This window comes from Pteronotus mesoamericanus, unplaced genomic scaffold (assembly GCF_021234165.1).
Source record: "Pteronotus mesoamericanus isolate MK-2021 breed Mesoamerican mustached bat unplaced genomic scaffold, CSHL_Meso_final contig_181, whole genome shotgun sequence".
Taxonomy (NCBI): Eukaryota; Metazoa; Chordata; class Mammalia; order Chiroptera; family Mormoopidae; genus Pteronotus; species Pteronotus mesoamericanus.
Genome location: NW_026555077.1, coordinates 2,056,552 through 2,074,492, shown reverse-complemented (window position 1 = coordinate 2,074,492; position 17,941 = coordinate 2,056,552). Strand labels below are relative to the sequence as shown.

General features: G+C 31.3%; 1 protein-coding gene across 1 annotated transcript in view; it reads left to right on the top strand.

Annotated features, from left to right (window-relative positions):
* The first annotated feature begins 1,729 nt into the window (after positions 1-1,729).
* The window catches only part of LRRIQ3 (leucine rich repeats and IQ motif containing 3), a 94,039-nt gene continuing 77,827 nt past the window's right edge, over positions 1,730-17,941 (top strand). The window contains exons 1-3 of the mRNA XM_054566819.1: positions 1,730-1,978; positions 3,862-4,185; positions 14,059-14,192. Of these exons, the coding sequence (XP_054422794.1) occupies positions 1,730-1,978; positions 3,862-4,185; positions 14,059-14,192 (707 nt within the window). The remainder of the gene's footprint in view (positions 1,979-3,861; positions 4,186-14,058; positions 14,193-17,941) is intronic.

Here is a 17,941-nt window from a genome sequence, read left to right as displayed (position 1 = left end):
CTTGGTTGTTTGTCAAGACCTTTTCATACTGCTGTGTTCTACATGATCAGTTTTAATGCTTTCATAGTATAAAATGCTTCCACTGACTGTATTACAGTATTTGATGTAGTTAATACTACCTTTTAAGGCATTTAAGATATATCATTTTTTTATTATATACAATATCTAATGAATTCCTGTGTAGCATCATCTTTTTTTCATATCCATTGTTATTTCTTATATTATACATTTTTATTGCAATACAACTGACATAACATTATATTAATTTCAGGTGTACAAAATAATGATTGATATCTGTGTATCACTACAGAAAGTCTAGTTCACATCTGTCACCATGTTTAGTTACAAAATTATTTTTTGTTGTGAAGAGAATTTTCAAGGTTTACTTTCTTAAAAACATTCAAATATTCAATACAGTATTATTAACTATAGCACCAAGCTGTACATTACCTCTTATGATTTACTTTTGCTTTTTATGATTGGATGTCTTGTAACAATTCTACCACACTAGTGCAATATGTTAATAGGAAAAGTGTGTATTGAAGGTGGGGTATGAAGGAACATAAAATCCTTGGCCCACAGTTCAGAGACTCTGATAAAGTAGATATGATATAGGACCCAGGAAATCTGCGTCTATTAATTTTTTTGGTGATTCATATTTAGAGTTTGAGGATTATAGTTTTAGGCCTTGGATAGTATATGAAAAGTAGCCAGTCTTTTGAAGAGTGCAAGGGTTTATCTGGATTTTCACATTTATTCTCATTTTGTTTATGCTGACCCAGTTTACTTCCTTATGGTAGAAATAGATTTTTCCAGTGAGGGAAGTGGTTAATTTTAACCAAACACTCAGATTGGTCACTTTAGCCTATGTGTTCCCTTCTAAACTATCACTGGGTGACTGTTTTTATGAAAGCTGAAATTTCCCAAAGTGAGGAAAATTTCATATATATAAGAAATACTTATAAAATTACACAAAAAACCACTGAACCAGCAGTTTTAGATAAACTTAGTCAAATTTGAAACTATTAGAATTCTAAGTCTTAATTGCCTAATAGAATTAAACAAATACAGGATGGAGCAAAGTACTTTTACAGTTGTGAGAATGTGAAACAGTTTATTCTTTTGCTATTTTTTTTATTAGTTATTGTATTATTTTCCAAATGAATAACTAAACCTTTTGTCCCACCATACATAATGAGATTGCTAATTATCTCTTTAGGAATTAAATATTTGTTACAGTTGAAGCCCTATATTGCACCTTAATTTTATTTAGCTGCATTTTTAGCTCCTCCCACAAAAAGTATCACTTTCCAAATTTAGGAGTTCATAATTCAAAGCATTTCTTTTAATCAAAAGTAACAAAAATTATTATACAAGGTATGCTAAGGTACAATTGTCCTTGTTTGTTTTAGTTGTCAAAATGTGATGTTTCTGTATCAACTGTTTCACTGAATTCCATTTTCTCTAAGTGTTTTGGGGGAAAAAGGATATTTCTCTTCTTCTTAGTGTTAGTTTATTGGTGAGGTCAATAATATCCTTTTGAGTTGTTATATAAATGTTAGACATTTAAGATGCCTCGAGATAGATTTTATGGGAATTAGATTGCTAAAAAATTTTAACTTAGTTTCTAATCATTTTTACTCTATCCATTAGCAAATGTTTTGTTTTCCTATAGAGTTATTTTTGGAAGTTGAAAAAACTTTTGAAAGAAATTTACCATGTTTTTTAGATGTTTCATGGAACTATCACAAAAGAACTAATCAGTCATGAAGAATGGAGTCACTATAATCAAAACATAATAGAAGATCAGAAAGATTTTGTTTTTGTGAAGTTCAATGGTCTTCATTTAAAATCTATGGAAAATCTGCAATCTTGTATCTCTCTTAGAGTATGCATCTTCTCAAACAATTTTATTACAGATATCAGCCCACTTCAAAGTTGTATAAAATTAGTCAAACTTGATCTCCATGGAAATCAGGTAAGCAACAGCTATTTCACATATTTTCATATAAATTAAATTATATTTAATAAGCACTATTCACAATATATCTCACAGTCTTTTATATAAAATATAAACAATAATTTAAATAATATATAAAAGAAACATAACATTTCAAATATAAGCAAACATTTTAAATGAAAAGCACATAAATAAACTCTGTTATTTGTTTTATTTTATCTCTTAAATCCATAGTCTGGATTAAGAATACTTCTTGACTTAGTTATTTTTTTAGATGACATATAACTGATCTATAACACTTACTGGTTTCAGGTGTGATTCAATATTTGCGCATATTGTGAAATGATCACCACAGTATTCCACTTAACATTTATCACCACGTTGTTACACATCAGAAATACAATTTTCAAATATTTTCTTCCATTTGGTTGGTTGCTATTTCATTTTAGTGATGGTTTTCTTTGCTATTAGGAGCTTTTAATTTTTATGTAGTTCCACTTGTTTATTTTTTGCTTTTGTTGACTTTTTTCTTGGTTTCATATTAAAAATATATATCACCAACATCACTAAGACATATGTCAAGGAGCTCTCTTTTCTATCTCTTCTGTGAGAATTTTTATGGTTCCAGGTATTACATTCAAGGCTTTAATGCATTTTTTATATAAAGGTATTATATACAGGTATACAAAGAATAAAATTTGGGTATTGGCCCAAGTTCTATTCTTTGGCAAATGCATCCAGTTTTTCCAACATCATTTATTGATGAGACTCTCCTTTTCCCATTGTATGCTTTTGGCTTCCTTGTTGCAAATCAAATGACCATATATGTGTGCATTTATTTCTGAGCTCTTTATTCCGTTCCAGTTGAACTATGTGTCTGGTTTAATGCCAATATCATACTGGTTGATTACTATAGCTTTCTAATATAGTTTGAAACCAGGGAGCATGTTGCCTCAAGCTTTGTTCTCTCTAAAAATTTCATTGGCTATTTCACCTTCTTGGTTAAAAACGTTCCTAGGTATTTCTTTTTGATGCAAAAATCCATAAATGGGATTTTAAAAAAATTTTCTTTATGATAGTTTGTTATCAGTGTATAAAAATACAACAAATTTTTACATAGTGATTCTGTATTCTGCAACGTAATTGAATTTGTTTATTAGTTTTAATAGTATTTTCATGGAGTCTTTCTGTTTTTTTTTTCCTGTATAATATATCATCTGTAAGTGGTTACAGTTTTACTTCTTCCTTTCCAATTTGAATGCCTTTTATTTCTTTCTCTTCCCTAATTGCTTGACTAGGACTTCCAATAATATGTTGAATAAAAGAGGCTGGAGTGGGCTTACTGCCTTTTTCCTGATCCTAGAGAAGTTTTTAAATTTTTACCATTGAGTGTGAAGTTAACTATGGGTTTATATCATATTTGACCCTTATTATGTTGAGGTATTTTCTTCTATATCCATTTTTTTTAGAGTTTTTATCATAAATGGATGTAGAATTTATCAAATGCTTTTTCTGCCTCTGGTGAGAGGATTGTATGATTTTTATCTTTTATTTAATTAGTGTGGTGTTATCACATTATTTGAATTGACTTTTTAATTCTGTATGTAAAGAAAGTATTTTAGAGAAGTTTAAAGCCTATTACAAAGGAATTTTTACTGAATGAAGTATATATGTTTATTCATTTAATTACACTAATAACGGTAGCTCATTTTAGATGTCAGGTGAATTATGTCTTTATACTTGTCATCATTTTGGTTTTTGTTTACTAATAAGAAATTTTTCATTTGGGAAAATACTGAATTTTAGAAAATATTTAATATATTTAATATATTTTATTTTCTATGCAGTTGATAGAAATTTTTATATTTGTATTTAATATACTATTATTAATAATATTTTAGGTGAAGAGTCTACCAGATGCCAAATTTTGGAGTAGATTAAAGAACCTAAAACTTCTCTATCTTCATGACAATGGGTTTGCAAAGTTAAAGAATGTATGCATGTTATCTGTCTGTCCAAGCCTCATTGCTCTCACTATGTTTGATTGCCCAGTAAGCCTTAAAAAAGGATATAGACATGTTCTTGTCAACAGTATACGGAGTCTCAAAGCATTGGATCATCATGTGATTTCTGATGAAGAAATAATTCAGAACTGGCATCTTCCAGAACGATTCAAAACATACAACGACCGGCTTTTCTTTAATTTCTGCCCTGCTTTGAAAAAGGTAAATGGTTTTATTAGGGTTTGTTTTAAGTAAATTTATAGAAATGAAATTTTAGCTTCTAAGGTCCATACATACCTAAATTATATAAAACTAATATTTGCCTCATTTATATAAGATATTACATACTACTGAATATGTTAATAATGTGTTCTATCTGAAATTTATTTAAAAGTTTGTACATTTACTGCATAATAATTTTTGAGCATAAAAGCACCAAATTATGGAGAAACAAATATATATATCTTATGTTTTAATAACTGTAAGGATATGTAGCTTACATACTGTAAAACTTATCCATTTTACATGTATGATTTCATGATTTTAATAAATTAATAGTGTTTTATAACCATCTCCAAAATCCAATGTTAGAAATCGTCACCACTCCAAAAGTTTCTTTCATTCCCGTTTGCAGTTGATCCCTACTCCCCCCAAATCCTAAGTAACGTTGATCTGTTTTCTGTCTCCATAAATTTGCCTTCCTAAACATTTAATATAAAGGATTTATACGGTATGTAGTCTTTTGCATCTGCCTTCTTTCAGTTTGTGTGATGTATTTGAGGCTCATCATATTGTAACACGAATTAGTAGTTTGTTCTTTTTGATTGCTGAATAATATTTTATTATATAAATATACTATATTTTTTTGTCCTTTCACCAATTGATGGACATTGGATTATTTTCAGTTTTTGCTCTTATGAATAATGTTGCTGTTAACACCTACATACATGTCTCAGGCATATGTTTTTGTTTTCCTTGGGTAGACTCTCAGGAGTGCAGTTGCTGGAATGCATGATAATTTTATATTTAACTTAACTGTTTAAGAAACTGAATTGCTTTCTAAAAAGTGGAAACCACCAGTCCAATCAGGTCCTAGTTTCTTTATGTCTTTGTAAAACTGTTAGTATTTTCTGTTTTTTGCACTATAGATATTCTAGTAGATGTGAAGTGGTATTTTATTTGTGGATTTAATTTTTATTTCTCTAATAAGTAATAATGATAAACATTTTTTCACCTGTTTATTAACTATTCATCTATCTTCTTGGGTAAAATGCTATAGAGATTTTTTTTTACCCATTTAAAGTGGGTTGTTTGTCTTATTGAGTTGTAAGAGTAGATATCTGAAAAAGTCCTTTATCAAATATATGTATCATGAATATTTTCTCCCATTCTAGAACTTGTCTTTTCATTTTCTTATTGGTCTCTTTTGAAGGAGAAAATTTTGGAGTTTTATGAGGTTCAATTTTATGCATTTTTTAAATGTATCATGGTTTTTGTGTTGTATTTTAAGAACTCTACCTAACTCCAGGTACAAATTTTTTCTTCTGTCTTTCTTCTAGAACCTTAATAGTTTTGGTTTTGAAATTCAGATCTATGTGTTTTATCTTGAATAAATTTTTATGCACAGTGTGAAATAGTGGTCTAAGTTTGGTTTTTGCATGTTGATATTCAATTATACTAACCCCGTTTGTTGAAAAGAATATTTTCCCCCAGTGAATTATCTTTGTATCTGTCAAAAATAAATTGGTCATAAATGTAAAGGTTTATTTCTGGCCTCTCAATTTATTCCAGTGGTGTATATATCTGTTCTTATGACATTACCACATAGCCTTCTTACTGTATGGAGCTTTATAGTTAAGTTTTGAAATAGGGAAGTCTGAGTCCTTCAACTTTGCCTTTTTCTTTTTTTCAAATCTTACATTAGCTATTCAGTGCCCCTTGCATTTACAAATGAATTTTAGGACCAGCTTATCAATTTTAACAATGATTCCTACTGCAATAGTGATAAAGATTCCATTGAATTTTATAGATCAGTTTGTGGAGAATTGCCATCTTTACAATAGTGAGTATCTTCCTTCTTAAATGTGAACTGTCTCTCAGTTTATTTAGATGTTCTTTAATTCTCTGAGCAATGCTTTGTAGTTTACATTGTAAATGTGTTGCACTTATTTTGTTAAAATTTTTTAGGCATTTTATTTAATAGTGCAAATAGAACCATTTATTTAATTTTATATTTGGATTTTTGTTGCTAGTAAATATATATATATACACACACACACACACATAGAGATACAATTGATGTTTTTATTAAATCTTTTATCCTGCTAACTTCCTATTCTCATTTATTAGTTCTAGAAGTTTTTGTTGATTCTAAATATTTGTTTTTTAATTGAAAGTGGTTTTTTAATTTTTTAAGTTATCATATTTGAATGAATGCATTAGGAAATAATTTATTTTTCAGTGCTTTAAAAGACAATTTAGATTATTAATGAAGAGTATAAAAATAGTAAATTCTTAAACAATTAATTTGATGACATAGACATGTTCATAACTTCATTTTATATTGATTTTTTCCCCTCACCCTTAACGCTTTATTTTAATTCTTTCCATCACCATTTATCCACACTATACCCTCTTCTACCTCCACCCTCCCTAACCCCCTCAATCACCACACAATTTGAAAATTGAGTTTTCAAATGTTGAAATGAGTTATTGGGAGACTTTATCTAATTAGAGGTTACAAAATTCTTAGATGGATAGATAAAAATATAAGAAACATGCTTCATGACATATGAATATTGGAACAAATACATTATGTAAAAGTTCAAAAGAGAGGGTTAATTCTTCGGGTGTTGGAAAAATCAGGTACAAAGTATAGGGAGTAAAGAAAATACGTTGTAGAACAGTATAATATTTTCTAAGTACATATTAATATACATATAAATACAGTAACAATTGATGAAGAATAGAAAATCATTTGAAAAATGGTGATCTCACCTGAAATGGTGTATAAACCATGAACACTGGTTATGGAGATTAGGATGTTGGAAGACTTATAATTGCACATGATTCTTGGTATTTAAATATATTTAAGTATACTAATTATTTTGTAATATTAGTTTTAATAATTAGGGAAATATAAAATGAGATGGTATTTATGCCTGAGTGTCTTAACCTGGGCCTAAAAGAAGATTTTCATTTAGGTATTCTAGTTGTGTTATATGGTAAAATCAAATTTAGGAGCATGCATGACCCTTTTAAAGACAATCATAATGTCTTAGGTTCATTTAAGGATATCAATAGGAACTTGAGTGGAGAATGTTGAAAACAACCTTGAATGACATACCAAGGAGTTTAGACTCCTTTTTTAAAAAATTATTTTAAAGATTTTACTTATTTGTTTGTTTGTTTATTTATTTTTAGAGAGAGAGTAAAGGAGGGAGGAGAGGGAGAGAAACATCAGTGTGTGGCTGCCTCTTGTGCGCCCCATACTGGAGACCTGGCCCACAACCCAGGCATGTGCCTTGACTGGGGAATCCAACTGGTGACCGTTTGGTTTGCAGGTGGGCGCTCAATCCACTGAGCCACATCAACCAAGGAAGAGTTTAGATTTCTTAATGAAGGAAGAACTATTGAAGGTATTTGATTAGGAAAGTTAGATTGGTTCTGTCATAGTTGGTGCTCTATGAATAAGTGGTATTACAAAGTTTTTTTTAAGATGATTAACACAGTATTATTACTGTAAGCCAGAAATTATGTTATCAGGATTGATACAGGTAGACAGCCAGTGGCAAAAAAGAAAGACCATGTTAGAGGACAGACAGTAAATGTCATTGTGTTAAGTACTTTATATATTTTATTTATTCATTCCTTCACCAAATATGTATTGAGCACCTAATATGTGAAAGGGATTATTCTGGACTCAATAGTAAATAATACTGACAAAGGTCCTACTTTCATGAAGTTTAGTGGAAAGGCACAGGAAATAAATGTGTAAGCCACCTTCCCAAACCTCTTCCCAAAAATAAAACAACCATAGAATGCCAGATGGTGTTAATTTCTAAGGAAAATAAAAGAAAGAAATCACATAGATGTAAAGGCGAAGCTAGGGTGGATGGGGAGAACTTTCTGAAAAATACCTTATTTATTTATTATATTCTTAGACATGGAAAGGTATTATTCTTATTTCACAGAAGAAAATGAAGCACAGTGAGTTTTAGGAATTTATCCAATATCAGATCTAGACAGTCATGAAGCTGGGATTTCAAGCCCGTCTTGGTTTTACAGTGCTACAATCTACATTACAAAGGATAGAGAGTACAAAGATTTGATGATTTTTTTAAATGGATTGAATGTGGCAGGATAACTTAGGAAATAGTCCTCTAGTATTTTGAACTTGAGTAACTGGGACAAAAAATAACCTAGTTAACAAAAATGGTGGCATTTAAGTGGTTTTTGTAGAAAGTTTGGACAAGTTTTGAAAATGAAGGACTAAAATTCAAAAATAGTGTTCTGGGTCTGATATGTAAATCCATTAGTTATTTGCTTGAGGTCATACTTGAAACTAAGTTGTCACAGGAAAACATAAGGGACAATAAACGCTAAGAGCTAAGGACAAAGCCTTAGGTCACAGTTTCATTTTGTGAGTGGAAAGCAGTGGAATCAGTGAGAAAAAGAATACTGATCCCAGGAAGTAGGAGAAAAAACAAAGGCATGCTTTATGCTTTATGATCACTTAGGTTAGGGAAAAGACTGATTTAAAAATGAAGAATGTTTTAAATGGTCATGGAAAATTAGCATTGATGCAAAACTATTTTGAAAAGTTTTTTGATGGTGATGAAGTTATTGCATCTTTGGAATTTAACTTGCAGGGACAATATGAAATTACAATGCCAAGTATAGAATCTTTTCTGAGACAGTTTTGGACAAAGATAATGGTTATTGTAGGAAATTGGATTAATAAATCTTTTTATGTGAGATGATACTAACTTCAACATACTTTTAAGCTGAGGGATATAAATTTTAATTTTAAAAAAGATTGTCAGAAATAAAAGTAATGATTAAATAAAAAATTGTGTGCAAAATATGAATGAGAGTCAGAAAAAATGGATGAAGCCTTAAAGTAATATAGACATACCAAATTCTGGCAGAATATTTTCCTGAGTTGTAGAGGATTGAAGAAATTTATTTGAATAACAGTTTTCAAGTTTACCTTTGCATTGGTATTTGTTATTTCTGATTATAAGCAATATTTTATTTATAAGGTTTTCCTTTGAATATTGAAAGATTATTTTTAGTTTATAGCAATATAAACAAACATCTGAGAAGGAATAAATGACAATCTATGAGTATATGTTTATTTAGTTATTGCACTTATTAACTATAACAATATCATAAAAACAAAATGATTATGAACCCTATAATAGTAACACAACAATTTTAGTAAGCATTATTGTTCTTTTATCCAGAGCGCATGGCGGTGTAGAAATTTAAAAAGGCTATGTTCATTCTTTAAGAAACTAGTAGTATGATTACAACTTGTGTGTTATAACACAATAACACTATCTAGACAGATCCTGTTAATTCTTAACTGGGACATTTAATGACTTATAGACCTTTGTTTTTAGGGGACTAATTGGAAAACACATTTTGAAGAAAAGAAAAAACACAGGATCTTCATTATATGAAGTCAAAGTAATTAGAAATTGGAAATGCTTAGTTATCTAAGAGCACATAATGGAGGGATATATGTATGTATAAGTTCATCATTATATACATATGTGTGTGTGTATATATATATACACACACATACACATTTTTAAAAATGGGTGTGATCTGAGTGCAGAATCAGTGTTAATTTGTTTGGATTGTATTTTGTCTGCATGTAATAGAAAGCCAACTAAACAGTGATTTTATTTTTATTACATAACAAAAAGTTCAGAGGTAGGTAGTCCTTCTGTGTAATTTCTTAAGGAAAGTTTAGAGGACCAAGGTTTATTCTAGCTTCCTGCTCTGTTGTGTTTAGCAAATGCACATTTTCCCTCATAGGCAATGAGCTTCTTCATATCCAGGCATATGCTTAGGTCAGGAAGAGGTGGATTGGTAGGAACAAAAGGCAGAGCCATCTAAGTCTACCCATTTTGTTGTCACAGTTTATCCCTGTTGATGTTTTAAGCTTGTGGGTGATCTTATTCATAGTTTTGTGACCTTTTATTCTTTGTCAGGTAGAATAACCACCTTGGGTATTTCCTACAATGGAGGTCTTCTGTTGATAAATTCTCTCATCTTCTGTATGTCTGGAAAAGTCTATTTCTCCTTCATATCTAAAGGATAACTTGGCTGGATATATTACTCTTGACTGGTCATTTCTCTCTCTCTGTAGTTTGAGTAGTCAGTTCCACTCTCTTCTAGCTTAGAGTTTCTGCTGAGAAGTCTGATGATAGATAACCTACTGGGCTTTTGTTTATAGGTTACTTCCTTTTTCCTGGCCGCCTTGAGAGTTCTTTCTTTGTCACTGATTTTTGAACGTTTTAATAAAATGTGTCTTGGAAAAGGCCTCTTTGGATTCAAGTAATTAGTATGCTGTTTGCTTCTTGGATGTGAGGATCTGGCTCTTTCCATGGATTTGGGAAGTTCTCATCAACTATTTGAATAGGCTCTCTGTTCCCTATCCCCTCTCTTCTTCTGGCATGCCTATTATTCTCATATTGCTCTTTCTCAAGGAGACAGAGAGGTCTCATAGAAGTTATTTATTTATTTATTGCTCAGGTTTCTCTTTTTTTCCCTCTGCATCATTTCTGTATTTCTATCTTTGATATTACTAATTCTTTCCTCAATCTGGACAGCTCTATTTTCTATGTTTGCTAGTTTCTCCTTAATCTCTTTTACTGGGTTCTTCATTTCTAGAATTTCTGTTTGGCTCTTTTTTTAAATTTCAGTCTTGTTGGTAAAGTACTTTATTTGTTCATTGATTTGTTTTTTTAAGTTCACTACTGCCTGTTCATCGATTTGTTTTTTAAGTTTACTACTGTTTGACTGTATTTTCTTGCATTTGTGGAGCTTTTTGAGAACTGCAATCCTGAATTCTCTGTCATTTATATTACATATTTCCATGTCTTTATTTTTATGGAGATTTTTAAATTTTTTTTCTGTGCTGCCTTGCTGCGTTGATTATTCATGGTATTTGATGGATTTCTTCTCTGTCTGTGCATCTATGTATGAGTGACACTTCTCTAGCAGATTAAGATGAAGAGTTCTATTTTAATATTTTCCAGTACATGGTGCTGAATCACAAGTTTTTTAGCTCTCTTGAACTTATCTGGCTTTTTGGATCTCCACAAGGTGGTATTTGCCTGGTAAGTGGGTGCCTCCTCTGTGATTTGGTTGCACTAACCCCACAGGGGAATGCAGTGGGCAGTGGGGCTCCAAATCCATGAAATCCCAGTGCTGTCCCCACTGGAGACAGATATGAAGCCAGATATGCCGTCAGTGTTAACAGACTGCCCTGGGGGTGATAAGGGCTAGGGGAACCCGGCAGCCTTCTGTGTTGTTCTACCCTCCTAGTAATGGCAACCTTGTACCTCCTTGGGGTTCCCCTTTTGCCCTGACCCTGGAACCAGTCACAGAATGGATCCTTTGCTCAAATTAAAAAAGTGACTCTGTAGTACCAGTTCTTGGGTTTGCAGATAATGTCCAACCACAAATGGAATACAAAAGGATAGAATTTAGGGATCAGATATGTTTAGAAGAAGTTAAAGCATAAAAGTAAGAAAGAAAGAAAAAAAATAAGTCCAAATATATTTAAAATGTCAAATTGATTGGAATGTGCATAATTATATACAGTATGAATAGAATATAGTTTTACAATTTTTTTCACCTACACTTCCTGTTAGAACCCTAAGTACTTTCTTCCATGTGAGTCATATTACAAAAGTATTTAGTATTCTTTTGAAATGCCCCATCATGTTTTATACCAGGGTTAGCAATAGTTCCATTTTCATTCCATGGTTATAATAGCAAATGGTAGACAATAGAAGTTTTATTATTCTACCATCTATATTGTTGATTGTTCATAGTTTGTTTTTTGTTTTGCCTAAGCTTATGTTGTTTTTTGCCAGAGTTTTACTATAATATTTAATTCTTTGTATTAGATTTGACATATTAGTGCCAATTGTATTTTATAGTTATTTCATAATTTTACATTATATAAGTTTGGATAAATTGCTTAGTAAATTGCTTTAGACTACTTTTTGAGTATCAAATGTGATAAGGTATACAGGCTCTTTGCTGACTCTAAAACTGTATATTATTTTAAGTATTACAATGAAACTACTGCAGATAACATTGTTTGGATGTTTGAAATGTTTTAGCCACCATTCTAAGTGCTTTATAAATATTCCTTCACAACAACCCAATGAAGCCGTACTATTGTTATCTCTATTTTACAGGTGGTGAACCAGGGATAGATAAGTTAATTACCCTAGATCACATCCCTAGCAAGTAGTAGAACTGGGATTTAAGTCCAGGCCATCATTCAGCAGTGGAGGAAATGCATTATTTGCTCTTTAGAAAGAAGAAATTTCTATTTGTCTTCAAATTTCTAATAGATCATGGCCTTTGTTCAAATTTACCATAGTAGTTTTGTTGGCATTTCACAAAATAATTGTGTTAGGGCATCAGAAAGCTGAGATGTATCTAGAGGTTACTTCTTCTCTGGCAGGGACACTAACCCTGCCGAATTTGCCAATGTCTGCCTCTTGTGTACATAGGAAATATCCAGGGAAAAATGAGTAACTCCTGAGGTGGCTTTGAATTCATGCTCAAGGAAAGGGAAGGGAATATGTAGGCTTCTTAGGAGAGTAAATGATTTTTAGAAAAGATAAATTGTTGGCCCTTAGAAGAACAGATGGGAGTTAGTGACAAAATTTATCTGAGTGTGGTGGTCTCTGCTAAACTCTTCTCTTAATCTTCTAATTTACTCTCCTTTAATAAGAACCATCTTCCCTGGTTTTAATTTATTTTGAATGCTGTTTGGAAGATCTGTCATTATGCAGATAAGGGAAGTTCAGAGAAATCCCATCCCTGCTTTTACTGTTTTTTAAGTGTCTACCACTCAAAATAATTAATATGCCAAAGGAGCGTATTTTGGGGTGGCATTTTGGAGTGGCCTGAAGTATCACTAATCTGCAAGGCTTTGTGATTTTTTTTTTCGCTAGCAGTACGTAGCTGATTGAGGGTGTGGGTAGAAAATGTGCATTTTTTAAATTTTGGTAATTGGTAATTTTTGGTTTGGTAATTTTCAGTGTAGGTGCCTTATAAACAATGCAAATTTTAGGTTTTTAAGGTATAAGCCTTACATTCAAAACCTAACTAAAGTGACTTTTTTACTAACCTGTCAAATGATCAATAGGACATAGGATGTATATATTTCCAAATCTAAACATTTGCAGGAACAGAGGTCTTAGAGATAATGTATTTAAAGGGAATAGAGAAAGCCCAAGTGGGAAAGGATTGAGGGATGGAAGTGGGGGGAGCAGGGGAAAGTTGTGACAGGAAGGTGGAGACAAATGTATTTGAAGAATAAAAAAATTAAAAATATATATTCAAAAAAAGAGAGAATATCTTTACCAGGAGAATGTGCTGTGTTCCAATAAAAATGTTCAACATTGTAGTTAAAATGCAACAAAATTTGGAACTACTTTGTTTTATGAATCCAACGTGTCAGTTTCCCTGGCGGGGACCTACAGAATACTTTTAGAGTTTCATTGGATACCTATTCATGTCACTACTTTTCAGAGATCATTATGATTATGATTAAAATTTATATCTATGATACCAAATTTGGAGAAGAACCTAGAATGGAGAAAGTTATCATTATGGATCTTGCATTTTATGAGAAAATTGAAATTATTTGGTGCTACTAATTCTTGATTTTCTGTTCTAATGAAATATATATGAAAATGTATATTATTCAGCTGCTATACCTTTAAGATACCTGTGAATGCTTTAGTAGTTTTTACCATTAGACTTTCAAGTTAATAATATATTTGGAAATACTTTCATGAGATATAAATATCAAACATTTTCTATATACAGGGATCAACCTATGAGGATGAAATTAATAATATCAACTATATTACTTCAAAAATTAATGAAATTATGGCTCATAATTCACCGGTTTTGATTATTCAAAGATGGATACGTGGTTTCCTAGTTAGAAAAAGTTTGAGGTATGTTTCATTTTCTTTCCTAGTTGAATATTAATATAAGATGATAGGAAAATGAATGATAAAAGAAACTTTTCTCTAATAATATATATTTTTGCACTCCCAATAAAAAATGGTATTATATAGATGATTTGAACTAGTTGTAAGGAAAACACCACAGACTCTGCAGTAATATCTTATAATATTTGGCATAATAAAAAAGTAACACTTTTATTTTTTCTTTTAAATTAACAATATATAACTAACAACATTTTTATTAATCACTGTTGGAGTAATTATGTCAGTTTTCTATTAAATTTATAAACATCAGTCAGAAACATACATTGATTTCTCTCATATAATGAGATGAAAAAAAAACATAAGTTATGTACTACCTAATGCTATACAATAGAAATATAAACCATGAACCAAGTATGAGGATTTCATATTTTGTTTGGATATAAAGATAATTTTTGTGAAATTTCTGCTACCATATCAATGTACATTATCTTTTGGTTAAATGTCTTTCTCTCTCTTATTCCTTGCATTTCTTGCCAGTAGTTGATATTTGCAAGCAGAGGAACATTTTTCTTGGCAAAATCTCTGAACAATGAACTTGTTGAGACAAGATAGGATACTCTGTCATCAATTTATATATATTAGCCATGCCAAACATCAAATATGTGAAAAAGTAAATTAACATTTTTATATAGCTTATTTTCAGATGCTAAATGATAGAGCTCAGAAAACAGAAATGAAATTTGGCCCTGAAATATAGCTAGGATTAAAATAGACCTACAGTCGGGCAATGGACAGTCTCCGAGAAAACCAGACCAGGAAGTTTCACTGAAGTGATATTCAGCATTCCATGGTAGGCAGGGAGAATGTTCTCATGCATCGGCCTGTGTGGCTAAATCATAGATGGCAGTAGCCCTGATAAAGGAAGGTACATATGAGGGCTGAGGAGCCAAACTGACAGTAACACAGTGCCTGTAACTTCTGAAGAAGAGGTTCTATATATACTTTTCAAACCAAGGTCAAAGTGTGAGAGACAGTGGGCTCACAAGCAAGAACAAGTAAAATTATTTGTAATGAAAGATGCGGAAGAGGCCCGGCAGTTGTTGATAGGTATATATTTATTTAAAATATTATTTCTGTCTCTTATGTTTCTTTAAATTTAGGGTGAATTTTATATGAAATAAACATCTAATTAAAGAGATTTGTCTTTAGCTTATGCCTCTAGAAATGAGCTTTGCACTCTTAGAGTCAAGGTTTTCTGTGATATGCATGTAACATGAGATAAAAACCTTGAGCATGGAAACAATATCTGAAAATTCAGCATGCATGAACACAATTGGAATATTTGCGGGCAGAAATGTCAGTAGTAAAAATATATCAAAGTGGTTCAAGGTAGACAAGTTTGAATTATTTCTCTCTAAAATGCTGTTCTCTTAGACATTACTTAACTACTCTGAGTCTGAGTTTCCTCATATATTAAATGGTAGAGGGCAGGGACCAATAGCAGTACATACTTCACTGTTTGCATACAGGAATTGAGATCATGAATATAAAGCACACAACACCTGGCAAATATGAATATTGCATTATTTTTAGCTACTTTTTAATATCATCTGTGTTGTTATTATTTCTTGTGCTTTCTGCATTTTGACTCCATGGGAAACATTTTCCTTGGATATCTTGCTCCCTTCCAATTACATTTACCATAGCACCTACAGAGTAATCTTTTCAAAATATAAATCTAATTGTATTCACCAACAAAATCCTCCAGTTTCTCCCATATTGCTAAGGGCAAATGACAGATACTTGCCCCTATGATGTGCATCACATACTTTTACTATCACAAGCATTTACCATACTGTATTGCAGTTGAGTTGTCTATGTAATTATATTTCCAGATGTACTGCATACTCTGTATCTTTATTTGCATAAGAGATAAGTACATCAATAAGTAGGGAGATTGTAGAAGCTAGAATCAGAAAGTATTTCTGGATTCATCTATGAAATGAGAAACATACAAAGCTGCCCTAAGAGGTGCCTGTGGATTCCCACAACCTAAAGGTCTAAGTGATTAGTCCTCTTATGTCTATTTCTAACCATGAAAAATATCTCCCATGCCCAAATATTTTGCACCTTGCTTGTAATTTGTTCACTTAAACTGCTCAATTTATGTGATTGTTAATCATATAAACAATTCTATAAATAACTTGCCTAAGGCTGTAACAATAGTAAATTATAGGTACAGGACTCAAGTCTATATCTTAACTATCAAATATAAATAAAAAATATTTATTATTCTGCTAACATTTCTAGACTCCAGGAGAAATAATATTCCTTTAGGAAAATTTCATGTACAAGTTATAAAATTACCCAAATGTACCTCACCTGTCTCATAGGCATGTTATAAGGTAGGATATACAAGTATTAATTTTTATGGTTGGTTCATTATACAAGTATTTTTTGAGTTGTGGTTGAGTTCCTCAGTTGATTGGAGCATCATACCATTCACCAAGTGGTTGTGGGTTCCATCCCTGGTCAGGGTACATGCCTAGGTTGTGGGTTCCATCTCTAGTTGAGGCACATACTGGAGGAAACCCGCTGCTGTTCTAATCTCACATCTGTGTTTCTCTTTCTTTTTCTCCTTCTACTTTCTTTAAAGTCAATGAACATATCCTCAGGTGAGGATTTTTAAAAAGTGAACTAAAATAAAATAAAACAATAAAATCAATGAAATAGTCAAGTAAAATAAAATAAAAATTATTGAGTGCCTACTCTGGGTTAGGTATTCTCTAGATCCTGAAGCTACAACTATGACCTAAGTATTCAAAGTCACTGCCTTATTACATTTTAATGGAATTCTTATTTTCACATATATAATAATATGTAATGGAATATGTTATTGTATATAATGGTACAGTAAATTTATATATATGTTACTCTATAAAAATAATGTATAATGACTTTACTGTTACTAGGTTATTTTTACTGAAATACACTTTTCATGTTTAAAGTTTTAAAACCATTTTAATATAATTAGCTTAATCCTCACAGCAGTTATGAGAGATAAATATAATTACTTCATAGATAATATGATAGAGACAAATTGAGGATTAGTACAAAGAAAAGGTAGATTAAAGAATAGGAAGTACTATATTTAGAAATTTAATACAAATATAAGGAAACTAAGTAATGCATCATATTTTAGCAGTAGAATACCTCTCAAAACTCTTAAAATTTTTATAGTATGCCTAGTAGGTAGCATCACTCTCAGATAGATTATGATATGCTTTTGGTACTTTTCCAGTTGTGTGTTGATGAGTAGCTCATTAGTTATAACTTCTTTCATAAAATAATTAAAGCATAAAGTTTGGAAAATAATAGATTATTTTGCATCTAGAGTATTTTGTTTTTGCTTCTTTTTCTTTTTTTTATTTTTATTGTTCAAATACATTTGTCTCCACCTTCCTGCCACCACTTTCCCCTGCCTAGAGTTCTTACATGCAAACAGTAGAAGCTAACTCTAAATGACAGTCGATGATATAATTTGTTGGAAGTTTATCCATGAAGCTCACAGAATATTCAGGAAGCTAACAATAACTTGGCTTGAGAAATGAGTAGTAATGAGTGGCAATGGAGAGCCAAGACTCTACCCGGAAAGCAGTTTGCTGAGGGTGCTTCCATTTCTTTGTCATTACTAGCTGCACGCCGACCTGTCATTCTGCTGCAGCACCATCAACTCCCCATTGTCTTATACA